This window comes from Sylvia atricapilla, chromosome 13 (assembly GCF_009819655.1).
Source record: "Sylvia atricapilla isolate bSylAtr1 chromosome 13, bSylAtr1.pri, whole genome shotgun sequence".
Classification (NCBI taxonomy): domain Eukaryota; kingdom Metazoa; phylum Chordata; class Aves; order Passeriformes; family Sylviidae; genus Sylvia; species Sylvia atricapilla.
In genome coordinates, this window is record NC_089152.1 from 20,332,000 (window position 1) to 20,342,998 (window position 10,999).

General features: G+C 40.0%; 1 protein-coding gene across 4 annotated transcripts in view; it reads left to right on the forward strand.

The window, feature by feature from the left end:
• Positions 1–9,970, forward strand: part of DAPK2 (death associated protein kinase 2) — a 40,978-nt gene extending 31,008 nt beyond the window's left edge. For 3 of the 4 annotated variants that reach the window (XM_066328790.1, XM_066328787.1, XM_066328788.1), the window contains 3 exons: positions 1,792–1,944; positions 3,325–3,370; positions 4,275–5,938. In XM_066328790.1, coding sequence (XP_066184887.1) covers positions 1,792–1,944; positions 3,325–3,370; positions 4,275–4,910 — 835 coding nt within the window. In that variant the 3' untranslated portion in view covers positions 4,911–5,938. Of the gene's footprint in view, positions 1–1,791; positions 1,945–3,324; positions 3,371–4,274; positions 5,939–8,226; positions 8,317–8,492; positions 8,574–9,097 lie in introns of those variants that run through there. The other variant, XM_066328791.1, reaches the window with a different exon arrangement.
• The last annotated feature ends 1,029 nt before the right edge of the window (positions 9,971–10,999 follow it).

Here is a 10,999-nt window from a genome sequence, read left to right on the forward strand (position 1 = left end):
TCAGTGAGTTGATAGGGTTTTATTACTGAGGTCTGCTGGTTCATGTTTGGAGGCACTGAGTCAGGTTATGACAAAAGTCATTTGCATTGGATATTAAGATTTGAGAATCCTCCCATTTCACAGGTTTCAAAACTGAGTTCCAAAGAGAAAAAAAGAAATCAGAGCATAGAGCACTGTTGATTTTGGCTTCCAACAAAGGTCCAGAAGGTGGAATTACAGCTGCTTCATGGCATAATCTGGGGAAAGGGAAAAGAAATCAAGGCTCTAGGGCAGGTTTCCAAGCTTCAGTTTTGGAGCAAAGTCCATGGTCTGTGAAGAGATGCCTGCTTGTAGCCAGCAGAAATGGAACCAAGGCTTAAGAGGAAGTATGTAAAACCTCTTAAGAATTGAGACTGACTGTTGTTTATGGGATTAAATTTACTGCATTGAAGACAACTGGAGGACCTCACTCATGCTCTCTTGCTGTGTCAGATGCTTTGGTGGTATTGTATGATTGTAGAGGGGTGAAGAAGCAGTTCATGCACTTGAGTGTTTATTCTGTGGATAAAACCACATGTGGTAGCTGGGGATTGGGCTGAAAGGCTCAGGTGGTCTCATGTATCTTTCTGCTTATCCCCTAATATTCCCAGTCAACCTGGTGGTGGCAATACAGACAAAGTAAAAAGTCTGTTGAGAGTGGGATCATGTAAACAAGCAAATGGTTTAGTATTCAAAACCTCAGTTTAGTTCCTTGGAGTTTGCTGCAGTCCTGTTTTGAGCCTGCTGCATCCTGAAACTATGTTATCAAAGCTGGACATGATAGATAAGCACAATAATAGCCCAGAAGATTATAAAAAAGGAGTGAGGTTAATCTCCTTGGTATAAATAACATTTCCCATAAACCAGACTTTTGCAAGTCAGCATCCCTTTGTGTTGTGGGAGGAAGAGCCTGGAGGAAAGGCAGGGCAGGAGGGGTCTGGGATGACTCTGTTCTGACATGAGTTTTATGGAGCATAGGTGCAGAGTCATCAAAGATGAAGGTCAACAGTCACAGCTGAGAGATAGGTAAAGCAGGAGGAAAGCCTTTTCTTAAGTCAAGATTGCTAAATGGCATTTTATTATGATGCTGTCTCCGTTATATCCGTGCAGTTGGAGAAGGGTGCAAAGAGAACGAAATTTTGTGTTTTTCAGAAACAGCTGGATTTTATTGCAGCCAAAGCCCTTTTGCTTGTGGATTCCTTTTACTGAGCAGCATGGCCCTGCCTCTCCATTGGAGCTGGCTCCTAAGCAAGGCCACATGCCTGGCTTCTGATCATACATTGCATTTTGCTTCCAGCTGAGAAAGGTCTCATAGTTGAACCCACTGTGCTGGGAACTCATCAGCGTCTTTGCAGAGAGAAAAGAAGTAGGGACAGAACTTTTCCTTCTTGAAGAAAAACTACAGAAACACTATGTTATCTTCTTGATGGTTATATAAGCTTCAGCCTGGTGGTCTTTGTGGGCTCACAGGAATAGAGACTCTCCCCAGCTGAAATTTTTTCTAGTTTAATTAGCAAAGACTTAAATGAGACACTCGGGAGAGGAGAATCTGTGTGCATGCATTAGTGCTGCACTAGAGACTTTCAGTGCAAGTCTAGCTCATAACCACAGCTGTAGTGAGCCAAAGCTGGCCCTGTTTTTTCCTACATGGCAGAACTGCTTCAACACAAGAGCCACAGATGTTCTAAGAGTATACTCCACAGTCACTGTAATTTCATTAGGAGACTTCTGCTGCTTGTTTTTCCAACTGATTCTTCTTTCTGGCTTACACAGGCTTAGTGGTGCATCCCCTTTCCTTGGAGAAACTAAACAAGAAACACTTGCCAACATCACAGCTGTGAATTATGATTTTGATGAAGAATTTTTCAGCAATACTAGTGACCTGGCAAAAGACTTTATTCAGAAACTACTGGTGAAAGATACACGGTAAGGAAAATATTCAGAAAGACCCATTTGTCTCTAAAAGAAACCTGGTGAAATGTGGAGTTAAAAGTGAAAAAGCTTTTCTTGCAGTGTGTATTGTCAGTCAAGCACAAGACAGGATGATGCTGCTGTGCCCATAGTTAATCACTGCACCCAGAAACCCTGAGGAGAGGAACTAAATCTCCTCAGCTAATTGCCATGTTCAGGAATGAATTCTCACCTGAGTCAAACTGGCACAGTAGGGTGTAGCTGAAAGGGTGAAAATGGTGTGCACAATCTTGAGTTCAGGGTAAAAACCACTCCATTATTTCAGTTTCTTATGAACTACTTCCAAGGAGGTGATATCATCCCAGAATATGCCCCCAGTGGTGCAATGCCAGAAAAATCACTATATGTGCTGATAGGGAGTTGTTCTAAGTTTCTGTATCTGTGGCAGTCACCTAGGGTTTATGTGACAGCTATGCAGATCTTTGTTCCCAGGTTACAGGAACCACAGTCTTCCTTTTTCCAGTTTTTCTTGCCTTTAATAAAGCATCCACAGAAGTAACATCTCCTTCCCTGTAACCTTCTTTCCCCTGGAGAAAAGTCAGACCATTGTGGTTCTTTCTAATGGCTTCATTAGGAGAGAAAATAGCTATGAGATAGAAGGAAGGAGCTGTTCAGTGAAGATTTCTGCAAATCATCAGGCCTCAGTGTGAGGTGGAGTAGGTGTTTGATGAGTGTTTTGCACAGGTCTAGCAGCTCCAAGGAGAAGTCAGTGCTGTTGGTATTTGTCCCATGTACAGACATGGTGCTTGTGCAATGCTGTGTTTCTCTTTGATTCTCAGTGCTCTTAACGTGCTGTTCACCAGACTGCTACAGTGCAGAAGGAAGTTAGGTTTGATCCACTTTGGTTGCAGTATTCCTCTCAGAAATGTTGCTTTCAGGAAACAACAGCTTCTGCAATGCTGTAATACTGTGTTCCAAAGGACAGCTTTGGTATAATTACTGTTGATTACCTCTGCTATAATTACTGTTGATTCAGACACAATCATATCAAAGGTGTATAGCAAGAATATATTTTCTAAGCATGTCGGATGAACAAAACAAAGTAATCATGTGTTACTTTTTATGGAAGGATCACAGAAGTACAGGTAGATTTTGATGAAATAAGAATGAAAGTTGTGTGGAGTAAGGACAGTTACCTACTCAAGTTTAGAACAGTAACTAAATGGCATGCAAGTGGTGTGCCTCAGCAAGAAACATAACCCTGAAATTTGAGTTTGTCCTGGAATTATCCTGATAAATGCTTTATAGGAAGCCTGGGAGGAGTGTGAGTCAATGGACTTGTGTACTAAGTATTTCTCATTTAAGTCTTCGGGGGTCTTTTGTGTTGTTTTTTAGGAAGCGTCTTACCATTCAGGAAGCTCTGTCTCATCCATGGATAACGGTAAGACTAAATAAAGAAAAAGATCTTAGTTTTTTTTATGAGCAAGGCAGAGATTGTATTCTCACTCTTATTGGTGTGTTAAATGGAAAATTGCCCCCTAAGTACTTTGTGATGCTGGGTGACTCAAAGAGATGTACTGAGTGGAAATTGGTTTGGTCTCACCAAGTCCTTGGGTTTCTGCAAATTATTCCCTTTATTATCATAACTTTCAAAAAGCGAGTAACAAAGCTCTGTGTTTATTGCACATTACAGTATCCCATCTTGGACTGAGCGTTGCATTTTTCCATTCTTCTCTGTTTGCATGGGCATATACTGTGTGTTGGCTTTAGTGCTTTCTTGAATTCAGAGTTGACTGCAATCAGTATGGAAAATGTAATTTCTCTGAAGGGAGAACTGCTGTAACCCATGTTCTGGTTTGCTTACATTTGTATGTCTGTATATATTTTTTCATCATAAACGTTGCTTGCTTATGTGTATAAGTCTCTTATTGAAAATACATTTAGCTAGTCTCAACATGACTAATGAGGATTTTTGAAATTCAGTTTTTGCTTTGCATTGCACAAAACATTAATTGGAGTGGTTTTCTGGTTGTTTGGTTTCCTCATACAAATATTGATAGCTTTAACACTGTTAATTGCTAAAAATTAGCATGAAAATAAGTTGCAGCAGTGTTGTTTGCACTTATCACATTGGAATGAATGCACATCAATTGTCAGGTTCAGTTCTGGGCTTGGGTGTTTGGTGTTTGTTTCTTTTAAGCAAATGCATGAAGGAAAATCTTTGTGAGCAAAGAATCTCCCAGCATTGTGGAAGCCCAGGCTGCATGCTTTGTGTAGAGCTTTTGAACTGCTGCAGTCTTGTAAACATTCAGTAATATTGGTTCCTCTATTTGACGACTCACCAGCTGAAAGATGAAACCAAAGTCCAGGAAAACAAGAAGGTGGAGAACACTCAGCTGAAGACAAAACGCTTGAGGGAGTACACCATAAAGTGCCATTCAAGCATGCCCCCCAACAACACCTACATCAACTTTGAGCGCTTTGCTCGTGTTGTAGAGGACATTTCCCACATGGAGAAGGGTTTCAGCACCTTAGCTGCATCCCACAGTTCCTTGCAGGAGGACATGGATGCTCTGCTTTCCATTTATAACGAGAAAGAAGCTTGGTATAAAGAAGAGGGTGAAAGTGTGAGGCACAAGCTGTCCCAGCTGAAGTATGAATACCGTAAAATGGAATCCCTGAAAAGGCATTTGCACAATGATATCGAGGCTGTTGGCGCCAGTCTCGCAGGCGTGTGTGGGAAATACACTGAGCTGCGGAGCAAGTATGAATCCCTCAGACAAGAACTTTCTGAGGAACTCAAGTGGATACGCGATTTAATGAGCAGTTTTCAGCTGGGAAATGAAGCTTGTGTGAATGGAAACTTTGACTCTGTTTTCAACAAAGATATTAATGAATCACTAATGGAGCTGTTAAATAGATCTTGCTGTGAAGGATTCCTTGAAGGGTTGAATCTTGATGTGACAGAATCCCATCAGTAACATGGAGATCAGTTTAAGTGCAGGGTTTTTTGCTTGTTTCAATGTACTTCAGTTTAAAAAGATTCCAGTGCATAGATTCTAGAGAAAAACCTAGAATTAAAGTAGAAGTTCTGATGTATTGCACAACTGCTGACCAAAGCCATAATCTCCCAGTGGTTTGTAGTGTTGAAGTTCTTTGGTTTTTTTTTTGCTTCTGTGTTCACTGTCTGAACTTTCAGGAACAAGATTATCACAGTGGTATGGACACATATAATGCCAAAGCATTCTGCATTGCCTATATTTTACTCTGCATCATGTATTACAGTTCCTAGAGATTACTAGGTCATTGATGTGGAATAAAGAATAAGTCAGTCTGTACCTACTAGAATCTGGGTGCCTGGAAAGTAATAAAAATCCCCTGATAGCATCTTTGGTTAGCTGAAGGAAAGAGTTTGGTAGCCCTGCTGCAGGCAGTTCTATACACCTTATGAGACAAATATTTGCAAAGGTTAAATCAGTCCTGTAAAATAAAGCAAATGGTGTAGTAATTTAACATTTAGCTAGTACTGTGGAAATTCTCTGTGGAAATGGCTGCCAATGAGGAATGTTAGGATTAATATTAGGCCAGTTGTGCAGGGTGAACTCTTTTACCATCAAAGGTAAGGTGAATTTTAAACAAAAGGATTAATCAACAGCTGAGTTTCCTGTCCTATACCAAAGCAATCCTATTGAAAAGACACCATTTGGACTGTAATTTGCAGTGGAAATGTCAATTTGGGAGTAAGTGATAACATAGTCTTCTGGTTTGTTTTCTACAGTGAAGATTACAAAGCTACAACTAACTTAATCTATGGTGTGTCATTTGAGACTAGTATTCTTATTATAAAGATTTTTTCCTTAGGTTTTAAAAAGTAAAAGAAAAGTTGACCCAACCCTGAATCATGTCCTGCTGTCTTGTGTTTCAAAGAAGTCATTTGGTTATACTGTATTAATATGCACAGATGTACCAATCTCGTTTTTGAACACAATAAATAATTATTTATGCTGGATGCAGCTGTTCCCTGATGGTTAGTGACTGAAAAAGATGCCAAGTTTCTGTGAGCATTTGCTGCAAGGTGATTTTTTGCATCTACAAGAATCAGTGAGATAATAGTTCAAGTCCAGCTAGAGTGAATCTTTACATATATATATACTAGCATGTATCTTTCACTGCCCCTCCTCCCTCTTCCTTTTGCAGAGAAGTTAATGACCTAAATAAATTGATGTTCTTAACATGATTAAGAATAATGTTTCCTACTTTGAGATAAAAAGATAAAAGCATGGTCTCATTCAATTTGTGCAGAGTACAGTGGACCCATTACTGCCATGTCCTCACAAAGATGTGCAGAGGTTGATGCAAATTCAGAGTTGTGAAAACTATTGTTCACTTGAGATATTGTTGCTCCCATCCTTGTAATTGAAGGAGGATGGAAACTGGATGTGCTCGCTGTGACATTGTTCTTGGCACAATATGTGAAATTTTCAAAAGCTTCAAGGTAGTGTAGATAGCCAGCATGTGACCCTGGCAAGCTGGTGGTGTTGGCTGGGGAGAACTGGGCTCTACTGTGACAAATAGTATTGAGAATTTTGCACGTGTCCATTTTTCATTGTTTCAGAATGCTTCTACAGGTTCCTTTGAGCTGGAAGACCCATTAAAAGGGAAGACCCTGTCCAGGGGAACTGGAAAACAGGATTTTATTTTCAGGGGGAGAGAGCTTTAATTCCTAAAATGTAACTGAAAGCCTAGTGAAGAGTTAAAATTTGCAGAAAACACTCTCAAAGAAGAGTCTGCCTCCCCTCGGCCATGATCTCATGTTTTTTGTTCATATAAATTTTCTATATGAACAAATGCACTTGCACGGTGAGAAGGAGCATTAAATGAGGCCACCATGCTCCTGAGCATGTTTGGGTGAGGGCAATGTCATGACTCGGTCCTTGAGGCTAATCACACACTGCCTTTGAGAAGAGATCCTGATGATTGAGGGAATGACAAGGTCACTGGGTTGCAGGGTACTTAAAATGGAGAGGTGGTTATTAGCAGTCTGCAGTGAAGTGGGTTATATACAGTCGGTGATGGCTGTGCTGCTGAAAGGGCACTGGGAAATTTTTCACAATGATTGTACAGCTGATATTTAGCCAGTGACATTTTTTCCACTTCAAATTGATTTCTGCATGCCTGTTACACCATGCTGGCTATTTGCAGCATGAGGAAATTATATAGAATGCTTAACTCTCCCAGTTTTGTTGAATGCAAATAGTATGTACATCTAAATGAGAAGAAGGTCCACCTGGTAGCTTGGCTCCTTGAAGTGCTGCTGAGATACCTGCAAAAATGCTAAGCCTACAGCATTTGATGAGAAAAGTGAATTTGTTGTCTCAAACATTTTAAATTATTTTGCTGAAAGAGATGTTTAAATCCTCACTGATGTGTTTTCCATTCTCCTTTGGTACTCTTGCTGTTTCAGGTGCATGGCCTGGTTGCAATCCAGTCCAGTTCAGTACAAGTATTTCTGTGTTATCCACCTCCTACATATGCAGATCAGAACGGCTGGAATGATTGTCACTCCATGCTCTTTGAAGGGCTGATTCCTGGCCTTTCTCTTTTCACTCTTGCCTGATCTGGTTTTGAATCATTTTTTTCTCTCAATCTGTTGGATTTGGTTTATGGTTTATGCAAATTTTAATGTGCTTTTGCAGTTTTAATGTGCTTTTGCAGTTGAAACGTGCTTCATTTTCAGAAGGACTGTGTCAGGATTTGTGAAACATCGGTTCCTTAACACCAGGTTGGCATCCAAAATGCTAGGCACATGTCTGAATTCTGATCTATATTTTTTTTGTTCCCATTTTTCCATAGTTGGATATTGCAATTATTTTATTGCCAGGGTGTCAACGTTGTGCACTCATACTCTGGCTCTGGGTAAAGGACAAAGCTGGAGTTTTTTCAGATAGCATGTATCCTTGTCACTAATACTACATAACAGCTACATTTGTTCCATTTTTTTACAGTGATGTAATCCAGAGAAGAGGGGCAATGGGGCAGGTGTGCACAAGAAGCACCTTAGTAGCTTTACCAAGTGAAAGCATAGCCTTAGCACTCTCTAGTTTTATGATTTTATTTGCAATCACAAGGGTCCTGTCTAGGCCAAGAGTGGGGTAGATTTAATTATTTTTCTTCTGCTTTTAACTCAATGAATCCACAGCTTCCCCAGCTTTCTTCCAGCCAGCTCCACATGAGGTATCTTGCACATTTTATGCACCAAAGGGACCTGAATAATAAAATTGCTCTTTTATCTTCCAGCCCATGGACAAGCAACAGGCCTTGGTTCGGAAATCATCTGTTGTTAACATGGAAAATTTCAAAAGACAATACGCTAGAAAGCGATGGAAGGTATGACAGTGAGCCTTTAATCCTTCTCACATGTGGCTTCCCAAGCCTGGTGGGATCAGAGGGCAAGATAGAGATTGAATGTAAATTTTTAATACACAGTAAATTAACGAAATGTGTTTGGATATGTCTGCAGTGAGTATGTGTGGTCAAATTTGTTTTCCTTCCTCTCTGCACAGCTCTCATACCGTATTGTTTCACTGTGCAACCACTTTTCCCGCTCACTGGTGAAGAAGGTCTGGACACAAGATGAGAGTTCAGTAGGTACATTCCTCACATGGGAAGAGAAGAACCAGTCTTACTCTGTAGTCATTTTTGCTCTCCTTACATGGATGCACAGCCCAACAGGACAGCAGTGGCTTGGAGAGGGAAACCAGATGGGACCATGGCATCATTTTTGTCTTTAATACTACTGTATGTTCTGTTACTGTGACAGGAATCTTGTGCAGTGAGACCCAGTGACTTGATAGACTTCCTAGGGGCTAAGCACATTTATTGTGTAAAGGAGAAGCAAGGAGCCTGCAGATGATGTCTGGATCACAGGCAGTGACCATTGGGTTTGACTGAGATCCAAGCAGTCACAGGGGAGCTCAATGCTCTTGTGCTCAGCTCTGTGATGGAGGGTGTGAGATCTTGGCATTGCTGTGACCTTCTGGAGTGAAACTGTGAGGGCTCTATTAGCTCTGCTCTTCTCAATAGATGATACTGATAATGATGGAACAGCATGTTTAAGAGGATGGTATCTCATTTGCACAACAGAGATTCTGTGGCCTTTCTATTTCAGAGAAACTGTGAAAGTGACAGTGAAGATCTTTCACAAAGAAAAGCCCCTCTTCAGAGGAGAAGCAGCATATCATAATGGGATGAGAATTCCATGGGCAGGAGACAGGAACCTTTCATCCTTGTTGAAGCAAGCAGCCCTGGCAGCAGACTTCGACTTCTTGTCTGAGTCCTTGGTATGATGCTTCTTGCTTCTCAAACTACACCAACAACTGGATTAAGATCTTAAATACCTACTGAGCATTTAGAAAGCTGGGAATCAAGATTTCCACGGAAATGCTACAGCACAAGCACCAGTTTGAGTGCTTTTATTTGTTGAGTGTTTCAGTGATACTTCAGTCTGTTTCTGATGTTGACTGCACTCAGGGTGTAGGGTTTCTACTGATAGTCTTTTACTGTAGAATAATTCACTTTCCACACAATGGTTAAGACTGTGTGCATTAATATTTCAGTCAGGGAAATTGCTAGTGAGTCTTAAAGATTTTTGTAAATGCAATTTTTATATTTGTTAATAGCATAAATATTTGATGGCAGATATCTGACAGGTTTTGTTAACTGTGTGCAGTACTCTGTTATTGCTGTCACTGAAGAGAAAATCACAATGCCATTACACAGATTACCTTGATTTTGTGATCCTGGCAGTAAATAGTTCTGAAATTCAACAAGAACTGTGCTCTGGCCATTGTCTCTCTGACACTCTGTCCTCACACCTCTGGGTGAGGATTAGCAGAACTCCATTGTCAGTGTGAGTGCAACTGACTATGGCACTGAGGTAGGCCAAGGCAATTTTTGGATGACAAAGTGAAAAAAAAATCTGTAGTGATTTACATGCATCCAGATATAAAATTTTCACGGAATGATGACAGGATACCTCACACACACACACACAAAAAAAAAAAAAAAAAAAAAAGGCATTTAGAAACCTAAGGCGTATGAAGAAATAGTCTTTATTAGACTTTGTTACCGTTGTCAATATTATTTGTTACCAGAAAATTGGAGACTTGTTAATGCCTATTTGTATAGGTGCTGTTTACGTGTAACCCAGACTGCAGGCATCTGTTTTTTATTCAGGGAGTTGTATCCAAAATTGAAGAAATAAGCACTTTGATATTGATGTAACATCTTTGCACAGGGAAGTTGCATAATTTTAACTGTATTAGTTTCTAAGCCAGTACTGCTCAATTGGTACCTAAAAATGTGCATTGACTAGGGTATTTTTTTCATTTAATGTATTTGCTGTTAGAAGTTCCTATTTATTTTGCCATTTAATGGATTAAAAATCAGAAAGTAAGTCTATTAGAAACAAGTATAGATGGATGAGGAAACTGATTTTGTTTAGCTTTATGCTTATCACCTCTAGGCTAAGGTTTTAGAGTAGAAGGCATTGAAAACTAGTATCAGCTTAATTTTGATGGCTTCCAGTTTCTAAGAAAGAAATAGAAGTAGGCTACTTTTACTTGTAACTTTTTATCTTTGCTTAGTTAGAGCCTAAAATGTGGTTGATAAGAAATTACTTCTGTGAAAGGCAGGAAATGCATGAGAAGCTTGGGAGGAGAGAGGCAGAATGTAGGATTTGATGGAAGAAACATAAAACGAAAGAGGGAGTGGGAGGAAAAAAGCAGTGGAGAGTATGAGAGGGATGTGGAGGTGATCCTGGACTGGGAAAGTTAGTGGAAAGGAAAGAGAATGTGAATATATGAATTGTGGAAGCTGGAGAGTGAGTGCTTCTGCAAATACGGCGCTGCATTTTTATACTACTTATTTAATTTCTTTTTACTTCATATCTTGGGCTGCCATATCCTGTGACGTGTACTAGTCAAGGGATAAAGTGCAGGGCATGGGCTTCTCTTCATATTCAATTAAAAGGTTTATTTCTGAACTTTCTGTGTAATTCTTGAGACAGAAT